General features: G+C 33.0%; 1 protein-coding gene across 1 annotated transcript; it reads right to left on the bottom strand.

Annotated features, from left to right (window-relative positions):
• Positions 1 to 271: 271 nt before the first annotated feature.
• On the bottom strand, positions 272 to 5,869 carry LOC133783424 (subtilisin-like protease SBT5.4). Its single transcript, XM_062223048.1, has 11 exons — positions 5,659 to 5,869; positions 5,467 to 5,576; positions 5,288 to 5,385; positions 5,035 to 5,202; positions 4,791 to 4,902; positions 2,091 to 2,640; positions 1,905 to 2,002; positions 1,557 to 1,802; positions 1,332 to 1,446; positions 1,041 to 1,254; positions 272 to 960 (listed from the first exon to the last, which is right to left on the bottom strand). The coding sequence occupies exons 1-11, from the start codon at positions 5,863 to 5,865 to the stop codon at positions 422 to 424; spliced, it is 2,457 nt and encodes an 818-aa protein (XP_062079032.1). The 5' UTR covers positions 5,866 to 5,869; the 3' UTR covers positions 272 to 421.
• Between the last annotated feature and the right edge of the window lie 7,581 nt (positions 5,870 to 13,450).

The raw sequence follows: 13,450 nt of genomic DNA, 5'->3' as shown, positions 1-13,450 counted from the left end.
TGAAATTTTCTGAAAATTTGCAGGATGCTCTAAATAGTTACAATATACACGGTCATAAAAAAAAGTCGAGTCGAAAATTGTTCACGGGTCGAGAAATACTGAGAGCCTTATCGGTAGGACTTAAAGTGAAGCCTCTGAAGAATTGTCCTATATATATATATATATATATATAGTTTAAGAGTTAAAACAAGTTTTCATATATTGAAGGCAAAATGAGTAAATAAAACTCGGGATGAATATTTTTGGAGTTTAAAAAAAAAAATAACAGAAATTTACATAAATCATGATCACTCCAATAATATTATTAAATTTTTTATTGGTGGTACATTTCTAGCATCCATAAATATATAAAACTGCATGTACTTTATAGATAAAGTACTTGAATATTATCAAAATATTGTACATACACTTCTGTTATCTTCTAGTACTTGACTACTATGGGACTCCTAACGTAGTGCTTCCCATCTGACCATTTCAACTGTCCAAACACATAGTTTTTAGGCTTCCCAACAACCTTTGGCCTCAAAATAATCTCAAATTTCTTTTCCTCACCAATTTTGCTAAATTTCAAGCTTGTGGGCTTAACATAGATAGAAACTCCATTTGGGGCCCTCACATATGCCTTGTAAGTACCTGGGGAGCCAACATTCTTAACTTTTCTAGTAATTATCACTGATTGTGAGCTAAGATTATTAACCACAATGGAAGGATAGTTGAAGTTAGCTAGATTAAATGAGGTGGGACATTTATTATATGGCTTCTTAGTAAATTTTTCAAGCAATGTTTCATCAATGCCATGAGCACATAAAAAGTCCACATAATCTTCAATAGTTCGGTCATAGACAAGTCCAGGGTCCATAGCTCGATTTGGTTGCACATGGCCTGAACCATATTCAAAAGGTGACGCTTTTTTCTTGTTCCAATCCAACAATGGCCCCTTGTTGCTATCTTGTACTCTTGCTGCATATAGTTCATTTTCATGATAAATAAGGAATCTTAGCCCAAGTACATGGAATATATATATTTATAAATATATGTACCTGTAGTCATGATAGCTGAATAAATCGCAGCTGGACTCCAATCTGGATGAAGGGTTTTTAGAAGACCAGCAATCCCAGAAACATGAGGGCATGCCATCGAAGTTCCAGAAATTATATTGAATGGGACTCGACGTTTATCAAATGTTAGTTTAGTTGGTCCAACAGCTTCTGTGAATGCAGCAAGAATATACACTCCAGGAGCTGTGATATCTGGCTGTAATTGTATATTTAATAAGGAGACATTCATTTAGCATTTAACAAAAACGAAATTAGAGAATTTGTAAGGTAGACCTTGAGCAAAGCTGGCTCTATGGGATTTGGTCCTCTTGATGAGAATGAAGCCATAATTGGTGATGGTTTTACTTCCACTTCAGTCTTTGCCGGAGATATGTAAGCTATAGGGTTCCTGAATTGACAAAAATATCATAGGTCAAAGTTAATAAGCATTTTTTTTTTTTTTTTTTTTTGCTGAAGAAAAGATGCATAATGAAACAACTCAAGAATTGTAGTTGGTACTTAGTAGTGTTGAGGTATTCATATACAAAAGTTCCCTCTGTGGCATTGAGATGAGATGTAGGAAGAACATAGGTCTCAGCTTCTGTGTCGTTAATAAGAATATGATTAATTATAATCATTCCAACAGCGCCAGCAAGATGAGCTTGGTGACTCTTGTTAGAGGGACTAATCTCATCCCCAGCTACACAAATCAAGATCTTTCCCTTCACCTTATTTGGATCAAGACTATTAGGACGGCAAAATGTACTGGACAAAACATACAGCAATTATTATACATTAGTGTTCTCTATAGTTAATTTTATCTAACAAGTTAAACTAGCATTTAGTATATTATTTTAACCTACGTACGCTTTTAGAGGATTTACTTCAGCAACTCTAGCATCTGCACCATTGATCAATGGATAAAACTTTTGAGAAGGCAAGCTACTTGATGAAAGGCTTGCTCCCTGTCATTGTTTTATATAATTACAATATTTTTCTTGCAATTAATACATAAATCAAATACTTTGAAAGACTTAAATATATATGTTTTACCTTAAGTTTTTTTTTGTTCCCAAGAGTTACGTAACTATTGAACTCACGATCAATTGTACTTGCTGCCACAGTTAATATCCACGGTGAAACATTACCTACAGTCTTAGGATCAGGTCCCTCGTTTCCAGCCGCGGCAACCACAACAATGTTTTCCATAGTCGCATGAAAGCTACCAATTGAAATGGGATCATCAAAAAAATCACTTGCAGGGAAACCAAGAGAGAGAGAAAGAACGTCCACGCCATCAGTTATTGCAGCTTCAAATGCTGCCAATATGTCAGCACCGTCACCCTCAGGCCATAGAACTTTGTAAGGAGCCACACGAGCTTTTGGAGAACCACCCTTTGCAGTGCCATTTCCAAATCCCAAAATATTAGCTCCATGGACAACACTACCCCCAGCTGTGGAAAGAGTATGAGTCCCATGCCCACTAATGTCCCGACTAGTGAAAAAGTTTTGGTTATGTGTAGAGGGTGGGATGGTAGTGTCGCTGGACATCTTTAGATATGACAGAATCCCTTTGTTAAAGTACTTTGCTCCAATTAGCTTCCTATACTGGAAAGCATGATTCTTCAACTTTAAAATGAGTGCATCTTTCTGCTCAGTATATGACAAGTAATTTATGAATCGATAGAGAATGTTGCAGGATTAAAAATATCTATCAGCTAGGTATCATTAATATGAAAGATAATCTTTTTTGAAATATATATATATATATATAAATGTGTTAAGCTATCAAAACATTTCATGCATGTTTGACAAATATATTTATAAATAGGGAGCGACTACAACTCATCCTTTTTTTTTTGCAACACCGGTGCATCATTTTTCTATTTCGGCATCTCAATAATTATATTCCCAAATTTTTTATATGATGGTGTACATTATAGCTATCTAGAACATCCTACAAATTTTCAAGAAATTCTGAATAAATTATGATACCGAAACAGGGTCTAAACTGTCTGTTGCATTCGTGCCTTTTTTGTGTACACGTGTAAAATTTGACAGTTTGAACTCTGTTTTCGGCTTCGTAAACTATTCAGAATTTCTTAAAAATTTGCATGATATTCTAAATACCTACAATGTAGACCGTCATATAAAAAAATTGGGATTATATCTATCCAGATACCGAAATAGAAAAATGATACACCGGTGTTGCAAAAAAAAAAATGATGCGTTGTGGTCGTTCTATATATATATATGAAAGTTTACTTTTTCATATTTAAATTCCTATAGATTATCTAATAATATAGAGAAATAGTGTCTAACCCATATAAAGTAGGTATACTGCTATTAGTGAGAATCCACACAATTTAGTGTTGGATATCTTAAGGTGGCTAATAGCAATACCTAATAATATATTTTGTAGTTTTTGTGTAAACTATGCATGGTTGATTGTACAACTCATATTGCATTTTATATCTAGGTTCTCAGTTTTTAATTTATTATTTTTATTGGCTTTTAAAATTCCATCCCACAATTCATGTCGCTTGTATACACACATATATATACTAGATCTAAGCAACGTGCAATATGCACTTTTCTTTAGTTTTATTTATAGAATTTATTAATGTCATATAAATTTTGAAATAAAAATTATATTTTAATTAAATAATTTATTCATTTTTGTTTAAGTTTATGTTTGTTCTAGTTTATGAATTTGGGAGTGACAACAAGAGATTATATTATATGTTTAATGTAATATTAAATATTATAAGTGAATTTTAAATTTAAATTTATTGCTAGTTTTTTTTTAAAATAATTTGTTGATAATTCATAGTAGATTATATTATATGTTTAATATGATATTAATCCAATAAGTGAGTTTAAGTTTAATTAAATGTTTATTTAAGTTATAAAACATATAATTTTATTATTTTTAAATAAGTATTATTGTAAAACATCTCAAAATATCATATTTTAATTTGTTTAATTATTAATTATTTTTAAATAATTATCATTGTAAAATATCTAAAAAATATTCTATTTTCATTTTTTTAATCATTTAGTTTATTTTATTTAAGTTTAAGTGTTTAGAAACTACCGTTAAATATAAGAATATTCTGTTAAATATAAGAATATTCCGTTAAAGTTAACCTTAAAAAAATAAAAAACCCTTAAAACCAAGAATTTCCGTTATCTACACACTTATTATATATAATAGATATATATATATATAAAACAAATTTCTCGTCCATATTTCGTTTAACTAATAGTACTTGATCTTATTTGTGACAATAATACTAAATCTTTGCTAATAATTATACTTGAGAACTAAATTTTTTATTTTGACGGCAATATATAATACCAAATCTTTGTTAATAGTTACAGTTAATACCAATTCCTTCATGTTTATAACAAAAATACCAAATTTTTGTTAATAATGGCACTTAAGTATGTAGCAAGAAAATAATACACATACACATGTCAATTATTCTGAAAGTATTATGCGGAAAATAGCAACAAAATTACTCTTTTAGTTATTCTGAATAAAAATATATAAAACACACATAATATATTACTTTGGTTAACAAAATTAAAGATTAAAAAAATTCAAGAATTAGACTATTTTAACCCAAATGCATTTCTTAATAAAGTACACTAAACTATGTAACTATAATGATTGATTTTATGTTAATAAAGACATAAAAAGAAACACAACTAATAGAAACAATAACAGTAGGAAATAAGAGGACGAACCTATTGCAATGAATTTTATCTCCAATGGTTGGTTGACAACTTCCACGCCATTTTGATGGGACAGGTCCAATCCCTTCATACTCACTGAAGCTCTTTGATTCAGGCCAAACAACTACCAATAACCAACTCTCACCACATTTAAAATTAATAATCCAAAAACTAGCACAGCAAAAATCCAAAAAAAATATATATAATAAATATAGATATATATAAATGAGTTTAATTAAGAGATAAATAGAAGTACCACTGTCCAAGTTTCCAATAATTACATCTTCACCAAAGCGTGCCTTTTTCCAAATAGATTGAGAAGGAACGACTTCGTTATATCTTTCCAATCCAAGAAACTTCCATGAACGAGTTGTGGCTGGTTTCACCTTTTTGCTCAAGAAAACCGATATCACATCTCGATGCTCTGTAACAATCAACATTGCATATAGTTATTAAATCAATTCTTAAATAATTAGTTAACATAACAACAAAAATAAAATGCTTATTACTTCGAATTTCTGCAGCTTCTACTTCATCAAGAATTGCTGCAAAGCCATTAATATGTCTATTATACGAGTAAATGATGGCATCCTTTGCCTTTTCCTCACTGCACAACAAGAAATAAAAATTCTAGAATAAATAATGTCATATACACATATACATATATACATATATTTAACACAAGTACCTTCCCAAGTAAGATCCAAGAAGGCTGTGATGAGATTTTGTGGCCATTTCAAGAGCATCTGAGGAAGGGTTCAGACCATGGGAATGTGTTCCCATGTACACAATATATGTCTGCATGAATACATTTTAACATAAACTTCATTTAAATGAAGAGAAAAAGACTAATAATACATATATATATGTATATGCTTGCCTTTTTTTCAGTGGCTTCGAGTAGTGATGATTGAAGCAAAGTGAAAATAAGAAACATTGAGAGAAGAGATGAAGAAGAAACAACACTAGAGTGTGGTGCCATAGCTTTCCCTTTCATTAGATTCAATTGTGGATAGAGTACAGAGCTACGGTTTATTCTTAATTTATAGACACCAATGTGAGTAACATAAATTATTGCATCTTTCATGTGATCATATTCTATTAAAAAAGTAATTTAAATAACCAAATTAACATGTTTTTTATTAACAGAGTTTATATTAAAATAAATTTTAGTGGTCGATGGAAGTATCACATTTTTGTGATACACGTTGTTCTCTCCTGCTTCTCAATTATTTAAAAGGGGACAAGGATAAGTGAAAGTAATAATAAAGAAAATAATGCATGGCCGATGGCCCCATATGTGTGAAGAAAATTAGCATAAAACACAAATTATAATAAGGGACATTATTATTTCTGTTTGAATATGTATACACATGTATCCATGGTCCATGATTTAATGCAAACAATAGGGAATATTTCAAGAGAACCACACAATAAATATATTATCTTCTTACTCCAATTATTCTTGTACTTTTTATTCTCACATTTTACATAACCAAAATAGATGATATTAATTCCTTTATTGTTTTTCTTTTCAAAAGTTAACATATACACCTTTTTTCACATAGAGAGGAAAAAAGAACAAAGAGAGAATATTGTTTTAATTATAAAAAAATTTCTAGTTTAAAATTGAGTGTAGCTATACATCCCGCTGGAAAAAGGTGTATATGTCTCTTGGAAGAGAAATTAACACATATGTTTGCATTAATGTCTTCTACTTCTACTATTGACTAATTAAGCATAATGACTGTTTCCATTATAGCTATATATAGTACATCAATAATTTAATTTTGTTGAATATAGATGATGGATCATGGAATACTAGGGGAAAAGTAGAAAGAAATGTTACAGAAAATATTCCTGTGACTTTAAAGATATGTGTAGTGATGATTCAACCACTTATCCAACTCAGCTGACATGTCATTAATTAGTTAGTTAATTACCTGAAATGTAAGTAGTTAGCTTTCTTTTCTTTTATCTGAGTCTATAAATAAGAGTCCTAGCTTCATTATTTTGTACTGGATTTCTAAGTGATTACAGAGAGTTTTGGAGGGATGTTAAAGAGAGCATTGTGTATTTGATCAATGCCTCTCAGTGTGAGCTGATTTGTAAACTGTGTAAAGCTAGGCTCTTGTAACTTGATTTGTATCATTCTTTGGAGATTCAATAAAGAAATCATAGCCATTGCCTATGGCTATTTTCTCCATCGGATTAGTTCTTATCCTTTCATTTTGTTTATTTTGTTTTCTATTTAATATTTTGATTCTAATTGTCTTGTTGCATATATTGGATTCTGTTCTTGAATTGGTGTAGGAAATTACACCACAAGTGGTATCAGAGACAGGTTTCAAGCTCCAAGAAATCAAGAACTTGTTTTCAAGAATTCAAGAAAGCTTCAAGAATATGCTAGTGTGAAATTCGAAGTTGACAAATTCATAGGGCATAATGACTTTGGTCTTTGGAGAATCAAAATGAAAGCACTCTTGGTGCATCAGGGACTTGCGAAAGCCATTGATCCCAATAATGAAATGAAAAATGAGGATGATAGAGAGAAATTCAGTGAGACTGAAGTAAAGGCTCATAGTGCAATCTTGCTCAGCCTTGGAGATGAGGTTCTTAGAGAAGTGTCAAATGAAGATACATGTAGTGGTCTGTGGGAAAAGTTGGCTGCAATTTATTTGAAGAAATCCTTGGCAAATAAATTGTACTTGAAGAAAAAGCTGTATACACTTTGGATGGATGATGCAAAAGAACTCATGAAGCACCTTGATGATTTCAACAAGATCATCTTGGAATTGAACAACATTGGTGTCAAGCTTGAGAAAGAGGATCAAGGTATAATCTTACTCAGCTCATTGCCTAGATCTTATGAACACTTTGTCGATACAATATTGTATGGAAATGATACTCTCACAATGGCAGAAGTGAAAGCTGCCTTAAACTCAAAAGAAATTCAGAAAAGATCAGAAGAAAGATCTGATGCAGGAGGTGAAGGGCTGTTAATTGCTCGAGGTAGAACTGATCACAAAGATCAAAAGCATGTAAAAGGTAACAATGGCTATAAGAGGCACAACAGCCATAAACCAAAGTCAAAATTCAGATTAAGAAAGTTTTGCAATTACTGTAAGAAAGAAGGGCATTACAAGACCGAGTGCTACTTCTTGAAGAACAAGCAAAACAGAGATAAAAGCAAAGAAAGAGGAGAAGCTAGTGTAGTTTCTGATGGATATGACTCTGCAGATGTCTTGGTTGTATCGAGTGAAAGTTCAGGTAATGAATGGATTCTTGACTCTGGTTGCTCTTTCCATATGTGTCCTAACAAACTGTTGTTTCAAGACTTCAAAGAATTTTCAGGTGGTTCTGTGTTACTTGGAAACAACAAGGCATGTCAAGTGAGAGGAATTGGTTCTGTCATAATAAAGATGCATGATGGTGTGATCAGAACAATACAAAATGTTAGATATGTTCCTAATCTGAGAAGGAACTTGCTATCTGTTGGGACTTTAGCTCAGAATGGCTGTGTAATAAAGATTGAAAGTAACACGATGAATGTTATGAAGGGTTCATTACTGGTTATGAAAGGAGAATTTAAAGGTGGACTCTACTTTCTACCTAGGAAATCAGTAACAGGTACTGCTTCAGTCGTTCAAAAGGGTGTTGATATGACTCAACTTTGGCACAAAAGGCTTGGGCATATAAGTGAGAGAGGAATAACAGAACTGACAAAACAAGGTCTGCTCAGTGGAAAATTAAGTGGGAAACTAGACTTCTGTGAGGAATGTGTTATTGGAAAGAGTTGTAGGGTGAAGTTTGGCAAAGGAATACATTCTACAACTGAACCTCTAGCCTACTTACATTCAGACCTATGGGGGCCTACAAAAGTATCCTCTCTAGGTGGAGCAAACTACTTTATGAGTATTGTAGGTGATTACTCAAGAAAGGTGTGGATATTACTGTTGAAATCAAAGGATCAAGCACTAGAAACTTTCATTAATTGGAAGAAGTTGACAGAAAATCAAATTGGCAAAAAGGTAAAAAAAACTCAAGACAGACAATGGCCTTGAGTATTGCTCCAATGAATTCACCAAGTACTGTCAACAAGAGGGCATTTCTAGGCACAAGACAGTAAGGAAAACACCTCAGCAAAATGGATTAGCTGAGAGAATGAATAGGACACTCATTGAAAGAGTAAGATGCATGCTTAAAGGAGCTGGTTTAGAGAAGAAATTTTGGGGAGAAGTTGTCACTACAGCAGGCTATCTAATTAATAGATGTCCCTCAGTAGCCTTAGACTTTAAACCTCCTCAAGAAATTTGGACAGGAAGGAAGCAGTCCTATGAACACTTGAAAGTGTTTGGATGTATAGCTTATGCTCATATTAAACAAGATAAGTTAGAGCCAAGAGCAATCAAATGCATGTTCATCGAGTATCCTACTGGTGTTAAAGGCTACAAGCTATGGTGCCTAGAACCTGGATTTAAAAGATGCATAGTGACCAGGGATGTTGTTTTCAGAGAAGAAGAAATGCCAATGAAGACACCTATTATAGTTCAACCTGTCAATACAAACCAGACTGCTCGAATTCAGGTGGAAGATGCCAATAATGAACAAAGGGATCAAACTTGTGCAACACCTGATGATAGTTCTCAAACAGGTGCAATTGAATCTGTAGAAGTCATCACAGATGAGACCAGCAACCTTGATAGTTATCAACTGGCCAGAGACAGGGAAAGGAGAGACATCAAGGCACTAGAAAGACTTGGATATGCTGATTTCATAGCATATGCCTTGTCTGTTGCAGAAGAAGAGATTGACCTAGATCCCTTGACATATGAAGAAGCTATGAGCAGTAGCAAATGCAAGCAGTGGAAGAAAGCAATGCAAGAATAAATGTCTTCCCTACAGAAAAACAACACTTGGGTATTAGTTGAAAAACCAGAAAAGAAAAATCTGGTTGGATGCAAGTGGATATTCAAGCTAAAAGAGGGAATTCCTGGAGTCGAGAAAGAAAGGTTTAAAGCCAAACTTGTGGCCAAGGGATTTACACAAAAGGATGGAATAGATTACACAGAAATATTCTCTCCAGTCGTGAAACAAACATCAATTCGAATCATAATGGCAAAGGCTGCTAGAGATAACCTTGAGGTGGAACAAATGGATGTAAAAACTGCATTCTTACATGGCTTATTGAAGGAAGAAATTTGTATGCATCAACCTGAAGGCTTTGAAAATGGTAATCCAAATCAGGTTTGTCTTCTCAAGAAGTCTCTTTATGGTCTTAAAGAGGCACCTAGACAATGGAACATCGGATTTGACCAATTCATTACTAATATTGGATTTGTCAAAAGTAACTTTGACCCTTGTGTCTACTTAAACAACAACATATATCTGCTTTTATATGTTGATGATATCCTAATTGTAGGCAAGTGCAAAAGAGACATTCACAATCTGAAGTTACAACTAAGTAATGAGTTTGAAATGAAGGATCTTGGCAAAGCCAAGAAGATCCTTGGAATTGAGATTGAAAGACCTGAACCAGGAATCATCATGCTGCATCAAAAGAAATATTTGGAGAAGGTATTAGAGAAGTTCAAGATGGATAGAGCCAAAACTGTTTTAACACATCTAGCTCCTCATTTCAAATTATCCCAGGATCAGTGCCCGCAAAGTGAGAAAGAAAGAAGAAACATGGAAAAGGTTCCATACACCTCAGCCTCATGTATTCTATGGTTTGTACTCGATCGGATTTAGCTCATGCTCTCAATGTAGTTAGTAGATACATGGCCAATCCTGGAGAAGAACATTGGAAGGCTTTAAGATGGATTCTGAGGTATATTCAAGGAACAACTCAGCTTGGATTAATTTTTGGAAAGAAAACAGAACAAGAGGGAGATGTTATTGGATTTGTAGATAGTGATTATGCTGCAAATCTATATACTAGGAAGTCACTTTCTGGTTTAGTATTCTGTGTATGTGGAGGTGCTGTCAACTGGAAATCTAATCTGCAAAAAGATAGTTGCTCTCTCAACTACAAAAGCTGAATATATAGCTGCAGCAGAAGCCTTTAAAGAAGCACTTTGGCTCAAAGGTATAACTCATGAACTTGGTTTTGACTCAAGTAAGATATCTATCTACTGTAATAATCAAAGTGCTTTGCACTTGATTAAAAATCCTATGCTACATGAAAGATCAAAACATATAGATGTCACGTACCATTTTATAAGAGACATTGTTGCCAAAGGGCAGGTTCAAGCTAAGAAGGTCAACACTGAAGATAATGCTGCTGATATGCTGACCAAGAGTGTGACCTTCCAAAAGTTTAAACACTGTCTAAATCTCCTAAACATTGATAATTGTTGTTGATCTTCAAATCTTTTGAAGCTCAATTCTTTATGTCTGCTGCTGCTGTCCAAGTAGTCGAATCAAGGTGGATTTGTAGTGATGATTCAACCACTTGTCCAACTCAGCTGACATGTCATTAATTAGTTAGTTAATTACCTGAAATGTAAGTAGTTAGCTTTCTTTTCTTTTATCTGAGTCTATAAATAGCTTCATTATTTTGTAATGAATTTCTAAGTGATTACAGAGAGTTTTGGAGGGATGTTAAAGAAAGCATTGTGTATTTGATCAATGCCTCTCAGTGTGAGCTGATTTGTAAATTGTGTAAAGCTAGGCTTTTGTAACTTGATTTGTATCATTCTTTGGAGATTCAATAAAGGAATCATAGCCATTGCCTCTGGCTATTTTCTCCATCAGATTAGTTCTTATTCTTTCATTTTGTTTATTTTGTTTTCTGTTTAATATTTTGATTCTCATTGTCTTGTTGCATATATTGGATTCTGTTCTTGAATTGGTGTAGGAAATTACACCACAATATGTGATATATATTGATTTGAAAAGATCATGATAATCCAAGCACTAAAAATATATAGCTTTTAATTTAAGTGTACCAAGGTGATAAATAAAATTTTGGATCCCTTTACTAATTTTTCATCTTTTTATAAATATATCTTTTTAACCGACAATAAACTCTATTCTAGTTTCGATTTAATGCTTCAAGTAAAGACATAACTCCAACATATCGTTGGTACAATCTTCAACGACAAATAAATTTAAAGTTTTAATTTATTAGATTCCTTGTCACTTTAATTTGGGTTATGGGTCCCAGACTCTTGTTCACTAAACTATTTATAATTGATCAATATACAATAATGCATAAAACGAAACAAAATAATAAGTGAATGCAAAGTATAACAATTGCTTTCACTGTTCATCTAATTACACTTAATTACATTGAGATTGCAATTTCTTTTTATTTATTCTTTTTATGGATATTAGGTAATCTTTGTTAATAAAATTAATATGTCATAATCCATTACAAGCTCATACAGAGGAATATCAGTAACAATCAATTTCAATTTTCAAAAGAAATAAAATTCATATTGAAACTTCAACTATGTCTAATTGGCACCACCAATTAAGCATCCAACGAGTGTGAAGTAAACAAAACTTCCTCTTTTCGAATGGCAATATGACATATCAATTCCAGTAATGAAATAACACCTAAAATCAATCATAAGATTAAAGACTTGATTATTGGAAAATAAACAATACGATTCACCAAATCCGTAAGGATTGACGAAAAATGATGATGCATAACAAACCAGGGGACCAATAGCCTGCTCATCCAGGTACAGAATAAACTAAATCCCAAACAGGAAATAAGCGTCACTAGAGCCACGAACCTCACCAGTAGAGTTTGTTGACGGTAAAAATGCATAAACAAAATGTGACGTCCCTAAGGTAGGGTATGTCTGCCACATACTCGTACTACAAGATTTCACGAGAATGTTAGGCACTTGATCAAACGAATTAAATATAATGATACTATGAAATACATAAAATTTTAAAAAAATTAAATAACTTATTAATAGAAACTATTACACTTATGATTACTTTAAATTTAAATATAGTAAATACGGGAAACCTAAAACAACTATTGCATTGCTACTGAGTCCATGCTCCACAAGTTGCCAAACATCTAAAGCCACGCCTGGAAAAGGGTTGGGAAAAATAACATAATGAGCTAACGCTCATTAAGTAAATCTCATGCATACACATACATATGAATGTCGTGAGTTTGAAGTGCACATATACATATATGCTGACTTATATACTTATGCATTTCATTTATTGATCATGTACTTTCAAACTTTACTTTTATGCTTTTTCTTTTACTTTCACATTTTTATGGGCCCATTTTCACTTGTGCACATTGTTCGATTCAGCATATGTGCCTACAGGTCTTGCTGAATGTATAAAAATCTCATGGGTTCTCCTCCGGCTAGCCATCATCGCAGCTGGGCTCATCATATTACTCATTTCATCGTTGCCCTAGCTGCCATACTTATTACACATATAAATGGAGGATAAAGATAGGAACATGCACTACAAGAATTTTGGCATTAAATGACTTTATTTGGGAGACATTGTAGACTTTTAATGTCTCTCGCTGAGGGAGACGTGATTGCTGGGGTCATTGTAAGTGTAGATCCCACGTCTCCCATTAGGAAAGGTGAGAGACTATTGCGCGGGCAAAAGTCAGGTATTGCATTGGAAAAAGCCATGTAGGTTTTGCCGTCGCAATTTTGCGTCAGCAAAAAGCCACGACG

Source organism: Humulus lupulus, chromosome 6, assembly GCF_963169125.1.
Source record: "Humulus lupulus chromosome 6, drHumLupu1.1, whole genome shotgun sequence".
NCBI classification, from domain to species: Eukaryota; Viridiplantae; Streptophyta; class Magnoliopsida; order Rosales; family Cannabaceae; genus Humulus; species Humulus lupulus.
This window is presented reverse-complemented; position numbering and strand designations above follow the sequence as displayed.

What these genes read in the sequence shown, in the direction of transcription:
- LOC133783424 (XM_062223048.1), bottom strand. Translation starts at nt 5,865, where the DNA reads ATGAAAGATGCAATAATTTATGTTACTCACATTGGTGTCTATAAATTA. An exon ending in TATTGGAAACTTGGACAGTG is followed by an intron (nt 4,903 to 5,034) that starts GTACTTCTATTT and finishes GGTTATTGGTAG; the next exon opens with TTGTTTGGCCTGAATCAAAG. An exon ending in GAAGTAAATCCTCTAAAAGC is followed by an intron (nt 1,803 to 1,904) that starts GTACGTAGGTTA and finishes TGTTTTGTCCAG; the next exon opens with TACATTTTGCCGTCCTAATA.